This window comes from Pelodiscus sinensis, chromosome 11 (assembly GCF_049634645.1).
Source record: "Pelodiscus sinensis isolate JC-2024 chromosome 11, ASM4963464v1, whole genome shotgun sequence".
Classification (NCBI taxonomy): domain Eukaryota; kingdom Metazoa; phylum Chordata; order Testudines; family Trionychidae; genus Pelodiscus; species Pelodiscus sinensis.
In genome coordinates this window covers 31,018,927-31,035,559 of record NC_134721.1, presented here as the reverse complement: position 1 = coordinate 31,035,559, position 16,633 = coordinate 31,018,927, and the positions used below count along the sequence as shown (strand labels likewise).

At 49.4% G+C, this 16,633-nt stretch overlaps 1 protein-coding gene across 2 annotated transcripts in view; it reads right to left on the bottom strand.

The window, feature by feature from the left end:
* Positions 1–16,413, bottom strand: part of BICD2 (BICD cargo adaptor 2) — a 148,781-nt gene extending 132,368 nt beyond the window's left edge. Inside the window, exon 1 of one of the 2 annotated variants that reach the window (XM_006129722.4) lies at positions 15,794–16,413. In XM_006129722.4, coding sequence (XP_006129784.2) covers positions 15,794–16,033 — 240 coding nt within the window. In that variant the 5' untranslated portion in view covers positions 16,034–16,413. The remainder of the gene's footprint in view (positions 1–15,793) is intronic. The other variant, XM_006129723.4, reaches the window with a different exon arrangement.
* Positions 16,414–16,633: the final 220 nt, after the last annotated feature.

The window sequence follows — 16,633 nt, the reverse complement described above, 5'->3', positions numbered from 1 at the left end:
CTAACATATGTCCCCAGAGAGCACATGTGACCCCAGAGCCACATGTCCAATACCAGTGTTCTTGAGTTATGCTAACAAGGAACCACACCTCCAACAACTCCTCCATTTTTCCTACTCAGACTTTCCTCATTGCAAGCTTTCACCAAGTTCTAAGACTCATTATGGGAGCCTGGATAGAACATTCAATGAGATTGTTAAACATGAAATAATATAAACTAATTCTGTACTTACACCACACTCATTACTGAGAGATTTTTCTAGTCCCTATATAAACCAAAACCTCCACGGCAGCTCAAGAGAGTCTAGATGCTAAATCCATTCACTCTTTTTTTACAAAACAGTACTGAGCAAGGAACAGAATGCATAAATTACTTGTCCAGGGTCACAAATCAAGTCATCGGTGGAGCTGAGATGAAAATCTCGGCGCTTGACTCAGTTCCTGTTAGACATGAGGCCTGCTGTGTTCCTCATCTGGGCAAAGGAAAAACGGTGAGGGGAAAAAAAAGGGGGGGGGTCCTTCCTTTTGTCCAAACATAGGCCAAGAACTTATGTTTGGCCTCAGGAGTGCTGACAGCCTCCATGGGCCCCTGGGCAAGATGTGAGGGAGGCTAGGCTCCAAAAAGGGGAGGGGCCTTGGGCAGAAGGGGCAGATCTGGGGCAGCCAGCCCTCAGCACTGCCTGCCCCCCCAGCCCTTCATGCTGCCCGGTTCACCAGGCAATCCAGCTGTGATTTAAAGGGCTGGGACTACAGCCACCGCCGCTGCCACAGTAGCAGTGGTGGCATCCAGGAGCCCTGAACCACTGTGAATTGCCAGGTCCTGGGGCAACTACCATCCTCCCCTCCACCAATTGGCAGGCCTGCTTGGCCTATACTGAAAAGTTGTATCTGCATAGCTACATAGGTATGGGGCATGAAGACAAAAGCCACTCCTAATCGTGTAGCTATGCAGACAAAGTGCTCAGTGTAGACACAGCTATGTTGACAAAAAAGAACTTCCATCAAACGCAAAACTTCATCCTGGAAGACTGCATCCCTACACTGACAGAATAACACCTTCTGTTGGGTAGATCAGGGCTACTCAACTTTGGAAGACGTGGGGGCCACAATGATACTCACAGCACATGCCAAGGGCCACAACTTAAGTGTGGTTGCATATACAAGAAAATATATATGCAAACAGCTTCCTTCACACTGACGAGCATGATTAAGGCAAGACCACACAACACACAGGCCCCATTTAAGTCAGTTCTGCTGATATTAATAAAATGCGTATTTCCCCGATTTCCACCCATATGACAGCACTTTTATTGACAGTCCAGGAATTTAACTCCTAAAACGCATGTCAACAGAAGACCATTATATTGACGTGCCATAGTACAGCGTGTTCCCAGTGGAGGCCATGTTCAAAGGATCCCACACCGTAAACAAACGGACCGCATGTTGAGTAGCCCTGGCGTAGACTGTATCTACACTACAGTGCTATTGATACACCAACAATGTAGCATACATTTAGTCTACAGGAGACCAGCAAATGGGAGCTGCCTGGGCCATGTTTGAAGGTACATGCAGATGCTCCACCCCCCACAGCGTAGTATCCAGAGATGCAGCAGCTGGCCACTTTGAGTGGCGTATTAGGGCACAGCAGGCACAGACCCTACCCAACGGTTCTACTGGGTTGCTGGCTGAGAGCCACCTACTATGCCAAGCACCTCCCACCTAGAGTCTGCACCCCAACTCTCTGCCACAGGTCACAACCCAACTAGGGATGTTAAATTGCGAGTAACTGACTAATCAAATAGTCAATGCATTTTGCATCCACTAGTCAATAGGACACCTCCATCTTTGAAGTGTAACAACAGCCCTGGGGGCTATTGCTACACTTCAAATGCAGAAGCGCCATGTGGAGCCTGGGCTCCATGCAGCACTGCTACTTTGAAATGCCTTAGGTAGCCCAGCATCAGGCTCCTCATGGCATTTCAAAGTGGAAGCACCCTGTGGAGCCCAGGATCAGCGGGGACACCCCCCACACACTTACCCCAGGCTCCATGCAGCACTGCCGCTTCGAAATGCCATGGGGAGCCTGGGGACACGCCAACTGGCCCTGGGCTGCATGTGGCATTTCAAAGCAGCAGCACCATGTAGAGTCCAAGGTGGCCCCAGACTCCATGCGGTGCTGCTGCTTTGAAATACCTCCTCCTCTTCCCCCCTCCTCTCTTTGCTGCCTCTTTCTGATAGAGGATTAGTGGGGGGAAGTGATTAGTCCTTCACGTCCCTAAACCCAACCCCACTCCTGCACCGCAGCTCCAGGTCACGACCCCCTTCCTGCATCTCCTTCAGGTCAGAATCCACTCATGTACCCAAAACTCCTCCTGGATCCTGCACTCCAATCCTCTGCCCCAGGTTACAAACCTCTTGGTCATAATCCAAACCCTGCGTACTCCATTCCCGCACCTCTGCCCCTGGTCCTAACTCCTTCCTAGACTCTGCACCCTCTCCTACATCCCTCCCCAGGCGAGAATCCTCTCCTGCCCCCAGCCTCCGTCCCAGACCTCACATCTCCTCTATTAACATAGGAGTGTGGTCGTTGACCACTTAGCAAATTTTTGCAGTGTCTCACCATCAAAAATGACTGCCCACCCTTTTGTAACAACAACGTAACCTATTTTATAAACAAAGCGTGTGTTTGTTTTAATAGGAGAACATGTCGGTAGGAGTGGTTAAGATGTTCAAAGCTGATTTGACAATTTCATCACAGGACACCCACTAATTTCAGTGGTGTTTGTGAGGCTAAATTTCCTAGTCCATTTTAGAAATCTCAGCCTGGATATTCACACTGTACCAAGAATAAGGATTTTGATCTTGAACATGGACTATCAACTGTAACAAACTCCTCACATACCTAGGAAGCAATAATAATTTGGTGCTCGCAGATTACGGGGCAGTATAAACATATCTGCCTGATTTGTGAGATTACTGGAGAAAAACTTTCCATCCTCTAAGTGGATAGACTCTTTGCTTAAGAAAACTCTGCAGAATCAGCATGGGTGCAGGGCTGCAGCAAGGAGAGATGCCTCTCTCCAAACCCCAAAACTGCCACAGCCAGCAGGGAGGCGCTCCTGTCCACTGGCTCTAGCATGGGGCTGTGGCAACAGCTCCAGCTCCTAGGCACGGAAACTAGCCTTATGCCCCCCTCAGGAGCCAGAGCTGCTGGCCGCTTGCGGGGCGCGCAGGATGGTGGCCCAGGACTGACAGGCTCCAGTCAGCCGGCTCTAGCACTGCTGACCAGAAGACCCCTATGTAAGCCTGAGCCCCAACCCCGCACCCCATCCCGAGCCCCCTGCAGCCCGGAGCCAACTCCTGCACCCCTCATCCCTGGACCCACCATAGATGGGACCCCAACCCCATCTCAATCTGCAGCACTCTCCTGTATTCCAAATCCCTCATCCCCAGTCCCCCAGCCCGGAACCCCTCATTCCCAGAGATCTTGCACCCAACCCTGTCCCAGCCCATAACCCCTCATCCCCAGCTCCACCCCAGATCCCACACCCCTAGCCAGAGCCCTCACACCCCTGCACTCCATCTAGGGATGGGAACAGGTAACCAGTTAACCAGTTACCTGGTAAGCATCACTCTTAATGGCACGGGAACCGCTCCAGCCCGGTCATGGTGGGCAGGCCAGCCACTACAGCCCAGCCAGCTGGAACGCCCTCCTCCCCCCGCTTACTCCCATTTAATTAGTTATCCCGTTAAACATTATGTTTAACTGGTTAACTATATAAACAGGATTTTACATCCCTAACTCCCACCCTCTGCTCCAGGCCTGAGCCCCCTCCCACACTCAGAACTCCTTGGTCCCCCTCAAACCATATGAATTTTGTTACATGTGTCAATATGAAGGTGCTGCATCACAAATCACCTCCACATTGGTGCATGTAAGAAAATTCATTCCGCTCAGGAGTGGGAAAAATTAGTGTGAACGCTGCTTCAAACCTCGATTTCTAACCACAGGTCAGCCCATTTCTACTAAGGATGTATATAATCTGCAGCCTATTATACATTGCGGCCTGAGAGGGAAAAGAAAAGTATCCATGTAGGCGGGAAAGGCAGGGTAAGTGGAAGGAGAAAGAGGCAGGAAGATATCAATCAAAGCAGTTATGCATTTCCCAGCTCTTACTTTTGAAACGGACTTTTCCTGCCTGGATCATCGGAGGTTCTGACATTCATTTGGATGGCAAAGTTTATTGATTTATGTCACTTCCCTCTGTTAAGGCTTTATGGATCATATTTCAAATACATGTTATATTCCACGGTTGCTTGGTTACCAGCTCTGAACAAACAATTCTCACATACTGAGAAAAGAAAAAACAAATGAAATGCCTGGAGGATGAATCACCCACTGGAAGTTTTCTTGTGGGCCCACAGTGCAGCAGATTAGTCATAACCTCACATACAGTAAAGTGGAAAAGGAAATGGTGAACCTATTAACTCCAATGCCTCGAACAGCTCCCCCGCCTTCACCCACTCACCACTGTTCTTGAAAAAGGGATGCTTTCCAAATCACTCAAATTTACTTATGGATTAAAGGCTTGTGTTTTCACAGGGGCAAATTTAACCTGGTGCAATAGCCCTGAAATCTATGGAGTCACACAAGCAGGGCATTTGGCCCAGCAGCTCTTTGAACAGTAATTAAAAGCTGTGACTCAGAGGCTCACTTATCCTCCCCCTAGAAAATCCACACAAGGATCATGAGTGACATCCCAGCATTAGGGCAGGCCAGGGTTTGACTGGTCACAGAAGGAGTGCAAGCCACATAATACGTGGCTATCTACAGAAAAATCTTGTACATCAGGGAGGCATTCACCAGCTTCTATTGTTTCCCCCGGTTCATCCAGCCCCTTCTCCCTGCCCCCCAGTGGAGCTACTTGTACAAGAACACCCCTATGTACATCAAGGGTTCCCAACAACCCTCCCTCACCAAGGAAGCCAAGAGAGGAGCACTTACTCCTGACAATATTCATTCCCTTTGGCCCTCCCTCTGGATCCTATAATGTTATATGGCGAGCCTTTGCCCTCTCCTATCTCCCCACCTCCCATGCACAATCAGCCATGAGACGGCCCCGTGTGGAGCGTGAGGAGAAAAGGCTGCCCCATGAGCTGCCCTAAGGGGAGAGGGAATCTATTTGGGGCTCAGATTTGCACCATTTTGATACCTCTTGGCCTGAAGAGAAGGGGACAGTTTGACCCTTTGTAGATCTCACACTCTTTGGGGGCAGGGACTGGGAGTTCCCACAGCACCTAACAGAAGGGAAAGCCAGCCCTGCTCGGAGTTTCTGGCTGCTTTTGTAATGTGACAGTTACCTTGAGAATCAGGAGCGACTGGTGAAGGGGGGGCAGGACAAACCCCCGCTCCACCCCAGCCCCAGCCCTACCCCTGCTCCGCCTCTGCCCTGAGCACTGTGGTTCGGGGGTCTGATGGGACTAGGGCAGGTACAGCAGCAGTTCACTTTTTCCTCTGCCTGCACAGTCACTGGTGGCAGTGGGGTAAGCAGAGCAACATGGCCCCAGATCACTCTGCTCCCCCGGCTGCATCATTCCACTCCCGGATGGCGAGTGCAGGGGTGGTCCCACCTTTCCCCCGAGCAACATGGCTGGAGGAGCACAGAGAGCTGGGGCTGTTGCTCTACTTGCCCCACTGCTGACAGTGAGCGTGGGGACACCAGACACCCCCACCCCCGCTACTCCCTCTGCCAGCTGCTGGCTGGCCCCTCCAGCCCACGGTGTTGGAGGCATGTGCCCTCTCATGTCCTCATGTGATGCCTATGTTGAGAAGAATCAGTTATGGCTCATATGTTAAGCCAAAGCAAGCAACACATCCACCTGGACAATGGTCCCACCAGAAGATTCAACAATTCAGGTGAACCCTTTCATGAAGTGGGTAGAATTTTTCCTACTCTCTTACATATACCAATGGTCCCACTGAAGTAAAGGTGGGCAGGGTTTGGAGCAGCACTGCACACATTAACCCTGGCATAGCACCGAGGTACCAAGCTCAATATTGCTGTGCTGACCAGTGTTGTTTTGGTTTGGAGTGTGGGTAAATTTCACTACACTGAATACCGCATCATGATGTGGAAAGTTAAACCATTCAGATGGGACTTCCAGGATCCCTTTTCAACTGGGTATTACAGTAAAAAAACAACGGAAACTGGTCATCCTCGTGAGTGAATTATATTTTGGATAAACTGCTGTGAAAGAGGAAAATGATACTTCATATAAAAAGAGAGACAAGGCAGGTGAGGATCTTTCTGGAGATAGCTCTTCTTAGAGAAGCTTTTGAATTACTGGCACACCGACCTCTCTCACCAATAGATGATGATCCGTTATAAATTACCACCTCATCTGCCTTGTGTGTCTAACATCCTGGGGCCCAGTGAGCTATAACAACACTGCAAACAAGAATGCATTCAAGTGTATCTGAAGGATCTTCCTGTTTACCACAGAGGGAAGAGAACTGTTTCTGACTTTGCAATGTTAATCTAGAGAATGTGAGTGATGTATTGAAACCCAGGACCGCTGCAATAGGCAGCCTAACTGGTTACCACCTGCAGCACAGCAAGAATTGGCATGCATAACTTTCAGGGACTTTTTTTTCCTGGGTGTCTCCTTAAATAAAGACATGCAACAGAATTATTTTTTTCAAAACTATCAAGACAATAGCAGGTGTCCCTTCAGCTGAACTGTGTCATGTCAAAAATCAGAGAAGTAGGCAATTTCCTTTGAGTCAACTGGTCTTAGTCTTATGAGTAAGAGAGAAGATTTTAGTTTCCTCAAAATGAATTTTCAAATCTCACACTTACTATTCCTGCCTTCTGTCCCAAACATACCAATCATTAGCCTGTAAGTAGCTTACTACATCTATGAAGAGAATATGTACAAAAATATAAACTTTTACTTGTACTGCCAGACTCTGACTTAGCTACATAGCGTACATCTGAATTGATTCTGGATTTACCACAGTATAACCAAGGTCTGAATCTGGCCCACACTGAGTTTTCATTTCAAACAAAAGGTCAATTATTTAAGTAATCAGTAGAAAGAATTCTGTCTACACAAAATTCCTAAATTTTATACAGCAGAATGTAATCCGATGAGTGGATTTTTTCCTTTAATCTCAAAGCAAAAGTTCCCTCTTCATCTTTTTGTCACCAATCAGTGCTAGTTTACGCATTTTGTCAGAGGAAGAGGGGAAGAAGTCACCAGGTACCCTAAAGCTAAACTGTAGAATATGCTTGTAATTCTATCGAAGTGTGGCTTAACTGGCTAGAGAACTGGGCTTGGACTGCAGAGACCAAGGTTCTACTCCTGATTTTGCCGCTGACCTTGGGCAAGTCACTTCACTTCCTTGTACCTCCGTTTTCCCCATGTACAAAAAAAGTGAGATAATGATGCTGATAGCCTGTCAAGTATTTTAAGATATCCTGATGATCCAGCAGCCATCAGTAATCACACTGAGACATGGCAATGTGTGTTTTCAGGGGTACATTAATACCTACACCTTGACTGTGTTTTGCAGAATGAAGCCTATAGCCTGATCTTCAGATACTTAAGACAGGGGTGGGGAACCTCAGGCCTAAGGGCCAGTTGCAGCCCCTGGCTTGCCTGGATCTGGCCTCCAAGGCTCAGGGTCCCCCCACCCAGCACTGGGGAGCCTACACTGCTGTTGCCCTCCACCGGGCTGGAACACAAAAAAAATTTTTTACTATGCTGGGCTCCCCCAGGCTCTGGTGTGTGAGGGGAATGTGGGGAGTGTCTTTCTCCTTTTCAGTCAGGGGCCACAGTGATGGTTTTTTACTTGTGTGTGGTCCCTAAGTGATTGTTCTGTGGGTCCGTGGCCCCTGACCCAAAAAAGGTTCCCTGACTTAAGGAATGTATTAACTAAGTACTTACTACCTGCCCTGCATTATCTTGATGGCAATATATTATGCCTGCTTAGGTTTGTATTTGATTTAAACAAGAAAGTTTCTAAATATATCAGAGCACACTGTTGGATTATGTACCTTCACTGAGCCAGGTAGTTCATAACAGAGAGAAAGAGAGAACACAGAATGCAAAAGCAAGAGTTCACAAAAGAATGAACTCCCTGGTTATTTTCAAACAGATCTTTATATTAAAGAACAGAGATTTATTTTTCCATTTTCACTAGTTGCCTGCCTCCCCTGCACAGCAAGCCTATTAAAAATTAGATAGGACATTCTTGTAGAAACCTTATCCTATCTACTTCCTTGGTGCCCGTGCGTATTGACTATAAACCCATCGCTACTTCCAACAGAGATGAATCCCTTTCACATTATGCTTGAATTGTATCAGCTAAACTGAAATCATTCCAAGTGCATCTGATGCACTATTGAGAAGGCAATTGCAAGTTGCTAGATAAAGGGGAAAAAAGTCTTAGTGAAAACCAATGCAGGCTTTGTATTTCTATGAAGCAACTAGCATGAGCTAAAAATATTAAATAGGAAAGAAGAGACCATTCTGGTTTTTCTCCCCTCCCCATCTAGGGTTACCAGGTAGGCTTAAAAAAGAAAAATACCGGACAAACTTGACTGGGGGGAGGGGAGGGAGAGAAGGGCTGGCCGGGGAAAAGCGGGGGGACAGGAGTAAGGGGAGGGACGGGAAGCAGAGCTGGCGGCAGGGGGTGTGTGTGTGTCAGGGGCAGTGGGGTTGGCCGGGGGAGGGGCAGCCGGCAGGAAGCAGAGCTGGCGGGGGCGGGGAGGTCGGGGGCAGCAGGGCTGTCTGGGGGAGATTGGAGGAGGGGCGGCCAGCAGGAAGCAGAGCTGGCCAGGGGACGGGAGCAGGCGGAGAGGGGCTGGCGGGGGAGGGGGGAGCAAATCAGCCGGTGGGGATCAGGACTGACCCGGGCACGTGCAGATTCCAGGGCGCTGCCCCTCCCACGCACAGTCCCGGTGAAGTGAGTCTGGCTGCGGCTCCACCACGCACTTGACCAGCGCTCAGGAGCAGGGACAGGTCTCACTGCCCCCCCCCCCCGCCAAGCAACCAGAGGCTCCCAGCACCGGTTGCGCCCCGCTTCCGAGCCACTCCCCCATCCCCACCAGGCTTCCATCCGGCGCCCCGCCGGAAAACCAGAAAATATCGGACCTTGCACGTGTCCAGTATTTTCTACAATTTTTTTACTGGACAGAGGCCCCAAAAACCGGACTGTCCGGTAGAATACCGGAAACCTGGCAACCGTTTCCCCACCTAACACTTTCTTTCCCCTTGAAAGCACCTCATATACTTTAGGTGCAAATAACTGTGCTGTATCTGCACATGTTTTTATACTGCTAGGTTTTTGAAACAGGAACACTGTTCATATGGTTTTTTGCTACTGTATATTTACATTTAGTATGAATTTTTTTGTTTCTATAATCATGCCCATGTTTGCTGGGGGATTTACACATGAATCTAACTGCCCTGAAGTAGCCTTGTGAGCCAATCAAAAAGCAGCTTTGGGCAGAATCCAGTTTCATATATGAATTTACAGCTAGCTATAAATCTTAATGACATCTCAAAACACAACTCAAAGTACCATACAGAGCAGCTATCTGCTTTTCCAGTCAATATTCCAAACCACATTCTCCCATAAATCATCTAAATTGCCAATAATCCGACTCTCCAGATAGCCCCTTTTGCATCCAGGGGTGATTGTGCAAACCTTGAGTTTTACAAGCAGTCCTCGCTCAGGCAGGACACCCTCTGTTACCCACACAACTAGTTTTGTTTCAGACAAAGGTTTGTAGGATCACACCCCAATGTAATAAAGTCTATGAAAGTGTCCTTATATTACTTCACTTTGTGTTGCATCCTATTTTAATGCAACATGTAACTGCAAGAGAACCAGCTACTTTTTTTTATCATCATCATCCAGTCCCCAAGGAAATAAACCACCCACTGTAGTGTAACTGCCTAGTGAACACGTGAAATGGATTCTGCTTTACAGAACCTAGGCCATAGGTCACTACCTCCTCACTAATTACATTCCTCACTGGAGATTATCTGTACTCAAGTCTCTAGTTCCCTTCAGTGACAATAAATGAAAAATGAAACAACGAATTAATGGGAAATGCAGCACAAATCCACACAGACCTGTGAGATAAGATAGCTTTCACCACACTCATGAGTTGGCATACAGGAGGGGAATTCCAGTCTTCACCAAGGGCCCTGAACACAAAACAGTTGCTCTACATGGGTAGAAGAGATGAGGGAAGATTTAAGGTCCAAATGCTGGAGGTCACTCCTTACATCATCTGGAGCACAGATCTGTGGGTGTAACTAGTACGCTGCTGGAAAGGAGCTGGAGGATAGAACTGATGGAGAAGTGACTATGACAGCAGAGCATACTGGTCCACCAGTGCTACTTACTGAAGCTCTGATGCTACAGGAGTGGCAATCGAGTAGCTTGGGCAGGGCCAGTAAAGAACCCCTTCCTCCCCCAGATCCCCTGCACACAGCCAGTTTACGAGGATAATGCTGTCTCCTTAAACCAGGGGTGGGGAACCTAAGGGCTGGGAGCCAGCTGTTGCCCCCAGCTTGCCTCGATCTGGCCTTGGAGGCTCAGGACTCTGCCCTCCCTGCCCAGCATTGGGGAAACTTATGCTGGTGCTGCAGCCTTCCACCGCCAGGTTGGAGCACGCAGACTCTGTTAGCCTGGGCCCCTCTAGGCTGTGCGGGGCAAGTGGAATGTGAGGCGTGTCTTTCCCCTTCTGAACTGGGGGCCACATGAGTGAGGTTTTTTTCCCCCCCTCTTCTCACTTGTGTGTAGCCCCTGATTTTTCTGTGGACCAGTGCCTTGCTTCCCCCCTCCCCGACCCAAAAAACGTTCCCCACCCTGCCTTAAACCACTCTCTGGAGGGCGGGGATCTTTTGCCTTATGTGTTTGCACAGCACTTTGCACAGTGGGGCCCAGATCTCTCAGCACAGGAGACTCAGATGCACGTCAGTTCATCAAATGACTATTGACAGATCACTTCCATTCTGGGCAAACCCTGACACTAAAGCCCCTGCTTTACTCTAGCAAAAGCTTACATAACCCAGGCTGGCATCTCAGAGCTTGATACAGGGCAGATCTCCTGTGAGACTGTGAACATTTCTTAGCGAAGTCTGGAAAAACAATTTTTTAAAATAAAAGTTACATAAACACTAAGGGGGAAAAAATGTCCCTTCTGAGAATGCCCAGTGTGCATCTGCTAAGGTTTAGTGGATCCTAATGAAGTCCAGATTCCTTTGTAAAATCATGGGAGCTAGAGGAGCTATGTATGGTCCCTGCCTGGGCTGACTAGGGGATTCAGAAGGGTACTTGAGCAGCTCTTAGGACTGCTGACATGGAAGGGTAGGAGATAGTTACAAGACAAACAGAATATAAAAGGCAGGAGAAAATCATGGGGGTTAACAACTGCTGACCTGTGATTTTAAGGTGTCTTCATTTCTGAAACATTTTACAACATTCATCAATTCTCTATCTTCAGTGGGAGAAAAAGGTTCTTTTCCTATCTTTCCCTATTTTGAAGACATAGCATCCCATAATCATGGGCAATGGGCCTACTGGCTAGCACACTGCACTGGGATACAGGAGACAAGGGTTGTATTCCTAGTTCAGCCACTGGCTTGCTGGGTGGCCTAAGGCAAGTAACATTACTTATCTATGCCTCAGTTTCCCTCTCCCTCATCTGTAAAAAAGAGATAATGATACTTGTGAAGTGCTTTGATATCTACTAATGAATGAAGAAGAGCTAGGGATTATTATTCCATGAGGCTGAAGGAGGCCGGAAGGATGAAAAGGAAGTGTTTGTTCTACGCATGACTTCATATAGGTCACCATCCTCTTCACAAGGCCTCACAGTAGCATCTTTTCCTCTACCTACAATGTATATTTTGGAAGCTGAGCAATACCAGAAAACTTGCACCAGTGTAAGTAAATCAATTTAAACCGACTTGGTCACAGGCATACAAACCAAACCCCCCAATGTAGACACATTTACATCAGTTTAAACTGCACTTCCTTAATATCTATGTAGCTTAAACTGGTTTCTAATCAACAAAAATTAGGCTTTGTCTGTGTAATAGGAAAAGCTGCACCAGTTCAAATTAAATAGTTTTTCAAGTTATTTAGTCAGATTAGTGCAAACACCTGTGTGGGCATGTTTTCAGTGTAGGAACAGCTTGCTTGGGTTTCATTTTTCAACCTGCTTCCAGCTAACATAAGCTTTTTTAAAGATTCAAACCCAAATAAAAGTGGCCACACAGAAGCTTGCATTGGTTTCATTAAATCAGTTTCCCTTCACACTGTAGGTTAAATCTTTGCAACTTTCTTGGGAAAGCAAAGTCTAAATCAGCTTTAAACCAACATTGAGATTCTATATTGAAAGTGTCACCAAGATCATTAAACAAGTTTTAGTACACATGTGTGTGTAACCACTCTTACTTTGAATTCAGAGCACCCACTTTTACTTCAGCTTACAGTATTATTATCCGTATTAGCATAGTGCCTAGGAGACCTAGTCATTGACCAGGACCCCACAGCGCAAGGCACCACACAAAACCAGAAAAGGCAGTCCTCTGCCAGGGATATAAAATCCCAGTTGATCAGTTAACCAGTCAGGCTAGCCTAATGTTTAACCCATTAACTGACTAACGTAGGATCTGGGCTGGGGTCTGTTCCAGCATGGCTGCAGTAGCAGCTTAGCCCATGGGGCTCTCAGCCCCCTCCAGAGCAGTTACTGTCTTCAGGGCGCCTGAGCCTGCCACAGACAGAAGCTGCTCCAGACGCCTGTGGCAGACAGTGGAGCTGCTCCAGCCCAAAATCAGTAATCATTACGAATAATGTTTGGTAGTTAACTGGATAACCAGTTAACCTGTCAGGTAACGCCGCAAACAACTTACAGTCTCCGGGTCTGTCTGCAATACAATGCTATGGCAACACCATGGCTGGCTGTGTCGGAATTTTTCCAGCAACACAGGTAATGGCAACCCACCTTTCCAAGCTGGGTGACAGCTAGATTACCAGAAGAATCCTTCCATCACTCCTAGCTATGTCTAAATGGGGGGCTAGGTGATCCTGACTAAAGCACTCAGCATGTGAAATTTTTCACAGCCCTGAACAATATCACTAGGTTTTCCTAAGTTCTAGGTAAACTCCAGATTCAAGTACAAGGCAAGCAATAACAGACGAATGAAGAGAGACTGATGGGAGCACAAGGAAATAAGCCATCTGGTCATGGGATTGTCAGAGACTGAGCAGCAGGAAAGAGGGAAGCAGATGTTGAAGGTGAGCCAGGGCCAGGGGTTGCAAGGACAGACCTTACAATGGGAGAGAGGGACAAAAGAGCCAAGGGTGGAGGAGACTGAGATATGAAGAGACTGAACAATCCTATTGATGGGAAAAAGCTTAAGTTGGGGTTTGCTTTAAACAAGCTCAGACCTGCACAGAAACAAATTTGGGTATGGCTACACTGCAATGACAAACCCTTAGCTGGCCTATGCCAGCTGACTCAGGCTCATGGGGCTCAGGCTGACAGGCATTTCATTGCTTAGCAGACTTCCAGGCTGGGGCCTGGGCTCTGGCTCTAGGACCCTGTGAGAGAGAGATAGCCCAATACAGTCTGGCCACAGACAAGAGCATCTGTATGCTCTTCCTCACTGCCCTGCATTGCATCATATGCCCTTCCACCTCATTCCCTCTACATCCCCAGGAACTCCATACTTTCAAATGAGCACTGAGAAATCCTTTCTGCAGGAGCTCGATCCCTACTCTCCTAGGTACCTGGTCCCCCCTCAACAGGAGTTCTGGTCGCTCAAGCCCTGTTTTTCCACTCTTGGATCTCCAGCCTCTTACAGTTCCTCCGCTTCTCCATGTGATCTGAGCCTATGCCACTTCAGCCTAGGCCCGCCCTCCCATAGCTCTCTGGTTCTCTTCCACTCCTCTGCTCTTCCATTTTCACCCTGTGGAGGATTAGATCTTTGGTGCTGAGCGGGCCAGAGGAATAGGTGAACACAGCTGCTCTCTGCCCTCACGGGCATCCTGTAACATGGACAGATGAAGAGCAACACTCCTGGACTCATGGAAAGAAGTGCTTTGTCTCTTCACTGCTGGCTGAAGATTAAGGGACTCCCCAGCCTTTGTTTACAGAGCCTGGGGGGTTGAGGAGCATATTTACCTGTCCCCACCCCTAGTTGAGTGATAGGGGAGAAGAAGTAAACCTCACTGTAATTACCCTATAATCACCATGCCAAGTGAAGTTTTCCCTTCAGTCTACTGTTGCAGAAGATGATCTCCAGGGCCTGGAACAATTAGCAGTAGGAAAAGTGAGAGCTCCCCCTGACCCATTCACTTGTGAGGTGAGGAACTTCAAAGCTAGGGGCCTGCACTTGGCCCTAAGGCAATCCAGCAACAACGAGGAATTTCCAAGTTAATGCTGACACGCCTCTGCTTTACACTTTAATGCTCAAAAGGCCAATTATTTTATTTCTGCACTTTTGGCTCTGTTGCCAGGAAGCTCCATGTCCCATTAAAGCTCTAACATGGATGGCTGACACAGTGTGTCAAACGGCTCAGCAGTAGGTGGATCTTTGGCACCGAGTATGGCATTTCTACACATGCAGAGCCATTCATTCCTTTGCTGGTCTTTACAGACTGTTTCTTATAAGGATAACTTATTAGAGACCCCTCAGCACTGTGCAGAAAGGATCCTCGGAATGCTCAGTAGCCAATATTTCAATATCAATTATTCAACCTATTATAAGAAGGCCTGCTCCTAACAGTTATCTCTCAACAAATTTTCTGCTTTAAAATAAAATACTATTTTAAAGCTTTGTACTTAGGTGGGGAAATCTATTTAATGTAACTCATAGTTCACTCCCCATATTTATCCCGTTTATAAACAACCAGATTGAAATAATGCAATTCACAAAACAGTGTATATCTGGGGGATGGGAAAGTTGAGAGAAAAAATTGATTCCAATATCAAATTGCACCTCACAGTCAGGGAACTGGGTTCATGTAAGAGGTGCTTTGTGGGAGCCCTGGGCTGTGTACCATTATGCAGCAAAGAACAGAATTACGGTCACTTCCATTATTCCTTTCCCCCTGCACGGAGCACACTCAGTCCCAGACTGGCACTTGATCTCCAGCGCATTAGCCTCAAGTATCCGCTTTCCTGTGCCTGGCGCCCAGCTGAGCGAAGACACAGCAGATGTCATGGGAAGGGCAGAGGGTCTTAGAGGAATTGCCGAGCTGTCCCTTTAAAGGGCTGCCCAGCATTACGCCAGCAGTGATGAGCGTGATGATGCCGGATCTGGCCGTGACACCGCACTGGGCAGGATGCTGCGCTCCAGCCCAGTTGGAAGATGCAGCCCGCAGCTGCTGCCCAGCGAGAGCTGAAGCCAAACTTCGCGGGGAGGGGGAATCACATCCACCCGCGCGCCCAGACCGGCCAGAGCAGCTCCCAGGAGCGATGCATCCCCTACGCCCCCGCCATATCTCCACCGCTGCGTGGCAGGCAGCGATCAGCCAGTCCTTGCCGCAGCCCTGCGGGTGCATCATCGGTCCTGCGTGCCTTTGGGGGGGGGGAGGACCACGCCCCAGGAGCCACTCCAGGCTCCGCAGCGGCTTTACCTTGAGGGGACCCCCAAGGCGGAGGGGACCCCCCCCAAAGTCACACAGTGCTGCGGCCGCTGCGCCGCGCTCCCTGCCTTGCCCACTCCCGGCGTGTCACCCCGGGCCACCACCCCGCGGCTCACCTCCTTCAGCTGCTCCATCTCCGAGCGGATGGTCTCGTACTCCGCCTCCAGCTCCTCGTACTGCTGCTTGAGCTGCTGCTTCTCCTCCAGCACGGCCAGCCCGTACTCCGCCGCCTGGATCTTCTCCCGGGTGGTCTCGCCCAGCTCCTGCGAGAGCCGCTTGAGCTCGCTCCGCAGCCACTCGGGCTCCGACTCCATCACCAGCTTGGCGTACTCCTCCTCCTCCGTGGCCAGAGCCATCTCGGCCGGCCGGGCGCGGCGCCTCCCAGCCCCGTCCGACGGGGCAGCGCAGCGAGGGGGGCTGCGGGGCGAGCCGGGCAGTGAGGGGACGGACGCAGCGCCCTTACCAGCCCCGCAGCCGCTGGGCTGCCATGGGCCGCCCTGCGCCAGCACAACTTGGCCCCGCTGCGGCGCTGCCAGCTCCCCCGGCTGCCATGAACCGGGCTGGGCGCTAGGCTGGCGGCTCTCGTCCCCGGCGGCAGCCCCCTCCCCGCCCGGCCCTTACACCATGCTCCCTGCCTCCTCCGGCAGGCTGCTGCGAAACGCGCTGGGCAGGCACAGCGCAGTGAAATCATTCAAAAGGAACGGCCAGCGCCAGCTGCCCCGCGGGCCTTGTAGGACTTGTAGTCCCGCCTCCCCCTAGCGCCAAGCAAGCCTGCGCCGGAGAGGACTACGAGTCCCACAATGCACAGGGCGGGCAGACCAGCTGGAAGGCAGCCCAGCCTCTTGGAGGAATTCTGGCTGGGGGAAGAAGCTGGCAGCGGGGGCTGGGTTAGGATCCTCTTCGGCATCAGGGCAACTTTCACTTGTGACAGTGACCCCTACAGGCTGCGTTACACA